Source organism: Pundamilia nyererei, unplaced genomic scaffold, assembly GCF_000239375.1.
Source record: "Pundamilia nyererei isolate P.nyererei 1_Seehausen unplaced genomic scaffold, PunNye1.0 scaffold00123, whole genome shotgun sequence".
Classification (NCBI taxonomy): domain Eukaryota; kingdom Metazoa; phylum Chordata; class Actinopteri; order Cichliformes; family Cichlidae; genus Pundamilia; species Pundamilia nyererei.
Genome location: NW_005187524.1, coordinates 1,885,750 through 1,889,193, shown reverse-complemented (window position 1 = coordinate 1,889,193; position 3,444 = coordinate 1,885,750). Strand labels below are relative to the sequence as shown.

At 43.4% G+C, this 3,444-nt stretch overlaps 1 protein-coding gene across 1 annotated transcript; it reads left to right on the top strand.

Moving 5' to 3' along the window:
* Window positions 1-137: 137 nt before the first annotated feature.
* On the top strand, window positions 138-3,244 carry LOC102193493 (uncharacterized). Its single transcript, XM_005742819.1, has 8 exons — window positions 138-718; window positions 798-910; window positions 996-1,102; window positions 1,198-1,372; window positions 1,512-1,626; window positions 1,701-1,780; window positions 1,867-1,955; window positions 2,541-3,244. The coding sequence occupies exons 1-8, from the start codon at window positions 206-208 to the stop codon at window positions 3,158-3,160; spliced, it is 1,812 nt and encodes a 603-aa protein (XP_005742876.1). The 5' UTR covers window positions 138-205; the 3' UTR covers window positions 3,161-3,244.
* The last annotated feature ends 200 nt before the right edge of the window (window positions 3,245-3,444 follow it).

Here is a 3,444-nt window from a genome sequence, read left to right as displayed (position 1 = left end):
GGGTCATATGATTGTTGGGTTTTTCTCTGTATCTATGAAGCGCCTTGAGGCGACTTATGTTGTGATTTGGCGCTATATAAATAAAATTGAATTGAATTGGTTTATTTTAGGGGCTTAAATCGACCAAATAGTTCTGGTTCATCGCATCTAATTGCTTTCAGCCGTGACGGCGACGTTTCTACGCGTGCATTAAAGAGAAGGAGTGATGGACCGCTGTCCGTCTGTTGCGATGAAAACAAAGTGGTATCCCTTTATTTTGTGGAGCGTTTTATCACTTGGCCTTCTAAGCTCTGCGGCGGACACGTATGACTCTCCGCTTACGAGAAGGAAAGTGGTTTTCAAACTGGGCGCTCCGAAAATCAAACTTCCATTAGCTGAAGACAGAGAATCCAACCAGAGGCTACCTGCCGACACACCTCCAGAGCCTCAGCTGGGTTACCGAAGGTCCTATTCCGCTTCAGCACCTGTGACACTTGGACCCATGCGACCAGGGAAACCCGAGGCAAAGATCCAGTCAGACTTTGCTTACCTCCCGGACGTCTCTGTAACCTGCTCCACATCTGACTTTGTCGTCAGGACCAAACCAGCTTTCTACGGTCTGGGCGCAGAAGCAGAGGAACTGTTGTTAGGCAGCAGTTGTAAAAGCAACGGGCTTCTTAGACCATACGGCGACCTTCTTTTCTCGTATCCACTGACCGCCTGTGATGGCGTACGTGAGGTAAGCTATGGGTGGTGCTCAATCCCTCTCTCGCTGCATCTGTCATCTTGTATTGACACTTTCTGACCTTTCCTGACAGATGCCCCCCGGTTATCTGGTTTATAAATTCGTGCTCCATTATGAGCCGTCGCCAAAACGATTTCCAAGCAGAGCGCACCGGGTGGATGTAGATATTGAATGCCGCTACCCAAGGTTAGGCATGTTGGTTTGCTTTATACAGAAGGTGTGCGAACACTTAGTCAGTGTTGAAAGCTTCCAAATCGTCTGCCCTCCACAGGAACCATCATGTGCACCAACTGGCTGTCCAACCAACCTGGGAAACAGTTGTTTTCCGTAAAAGGCTGAAAAGTCGTCACACGGACTACCAGATTACCCTGATGGATGGTATGGGTGTCTGCATTATGCAGCAGAACAGACTTTGGCAGATCCTAAACAGCTGGGTACTTGTGTTTCACATTCAACGTGTTTCACATTTGTAGATTCATGGAGTAGGCCGGTCACCACTCGGGTCTACCAGCTTGGGCAAAAGGTTCATATCCAGGTTTCTGCTCCTCATCTGCCTGCTGGAGGAAAACTCTACATACGTAGCTGCTATGCAGCTCCATCTAGTGGCTCTAGATCGTCCCTGAAGTACTTCATCATAGACAACTTTGGGTATGTAGTGTGGATAGTGACCTGATTAAACTAAATGTGGAGAAAAAGAGTGAATCTGTGACGAATGTGAGATTTAGAAAAAGCTACATATTTAAATTTTTGGGTTTTTACTCCATATTGTTGTCATTGATGTTTGCAGCTGTATGCTGGACAGCAAGGGAGACCTGGGGACCTCTGAGTTTGTTTCCCAGACAGATAGGACTGTGAGACTTTCCGTGTTGGCTTTCCAGTTTACTGCTGATCCAAACACTGAGGTGAGAGTAGACCATCTATGATTCTCTCAGTTTACACAGCTAAGCACTGTGGCATAATCCCGTTTCTGTTTTAGGTCAGTATCTACTGCAGGTTGTTTGTCACGTCAGAGGATCCAAGTCCTGTGCACAAATCCTGCACGTACAGGGGCAACAGGTGAGGAATAATAGGATGCTATACCAGCAGAACTGTAGATTTCCCAGCTGTTTCCAGGGGGACTGTTAATACATATGCTATAACAGGTGGAGGGCGCTTACTGGTGATGACTCCATATGTGAATGTTGTGAGTCCCGGTGTGTGACTCCTAAGCCCCGGAGGGCTATGATGGAAGGTCTGTAACAATCTCATTATTATACCTTTTAATTTAAGATATTCAGCATTTTGCATCGACTGTTTGGGAATTGCAGACATTTTTACACATAGCCGTCAATTTTCAGAGGCTCAAAGATGACAAACGAATATAATTTGAAATATAAAGATGTTTTTCTTAATTAATTGGATACAAATCGTTTGCAGTTGGTGATTGAGAAGGCCTGGCAGGGGATTCACTTAATGTTCTGCCGCTGACACCTCTGGATTTCATTTTTTGAGTTCCAGTGAACAGCTACCAAATACAACTTCAAGCTTTAAATCCTAACTAGCTGATACAATACTTTTGTTAAATGATTAAAATTACAGCTGAAAGTGTACAATTTAAATAGTTTTTTATATATACATGTGTTTAAAACCCCACTATGATGGTGTAGCAAGGTAAAATTACAAATGTGTCATTGTCCAAATAAATGTATGGACTTAACTGTGTATTCAAAAATCGAATATACAGTCATGGAAAACTGTAAAACATCCAATTGTATACGAACATTAAATCTGTTAGTCAGTTAAAAAATTAAAATTACTTTTTGTTGTTGTTTGTAAGGTTCTGCCAGCAGTGGGTCATTACTGGTGTCGGATCAGTCGTACACAGCAAAGGACCAGTTTCTACCAGTCAGCCTCCCTCTGGACAGCATAAGAAAACAACAGAGGACCACAAATCGTTACAGTAATGAGACGCACAGCCGGGACAGGTTCTTGGGAAAAGCAGTAAAGTATAATGATGATGGTGAAGAAGAAAGTGGAATTGCATTTGAAGCGATTACGGGACTTAATTTAGATGGTTTTGGGGAGAGGGCCTTAAAGGGCAAGTGGAATGAATCTGAGGTGAAGCGTTTAGATAAGTTGAGGGAGGAGGAGTCACCGTATGGAAAAAAGGATTCAGATGAGAGAAGTGAAAATGAAGTTTATAATGTAGAGCAAGCGAACGATCTGAATCAGAAGGAAAGTGAAAGGATTAGTCACTTGGAGCAGTTGCCACTGTCGAAGATTGATGTACAGCCACCTGATTCTAGAGATGAGGGAGGAAACGGGACACATGGAGGGAAGGAGGTGGAGGTTGAGGAGAAGGGGTTGACGTCATACGAGGTGCAGTTGAAGAATGAGAGCAGGACAGCAGATGCAGAAGATGGCGGGGAGATGACGTGGTATTTTTTTTGGAGGTAGTGTTTGATCAATTAATCAAGTATACTGCCTTAAGACTGGAGCTCTGCATAGTCTGACTCATTTCAATAAAATGTGAAAATGAAATCAACTGACTCTTGTCATTCATGACTTCACACAACAAACATTGTTTCATTTAAAAACCGTTTCCATTCTAGGAACGTACACTGCACAGAAAAATGAAAGGAGCACTTCTTAATCAGAGAACAGCATCAGGTCTGTTAAAGTTCTGGGGTACTGAAGTTTAACTGAGTAGCAGAGAGGCTCAGCTGCTTTGAAATTAATAG

Bases quoted from the DNA above. Each gene is read 5' to 3' on its own strand.
- LOC102193493 (XM_005742819.1), top strand. From the start codon at position 206: ATGGACCGCTGTCCGTCTGTTGCGATGAAAACAAAGTGGTATCCCTTT. The intron at 719-797 runs GTAAGCTATGGG...CTTTCCTGACAG, and splicing joins CCTGTGATGGCGTACGTGAG to ATGCCCCCCGGTTATCTGGT. The intron at 1,103-1,197 runs GTATGGGTGTCT...TCACATTTGTAG, and splicing joins CCAGATTACCCTGATGGATG to ATTCATGGAGTAGGCCGGTC.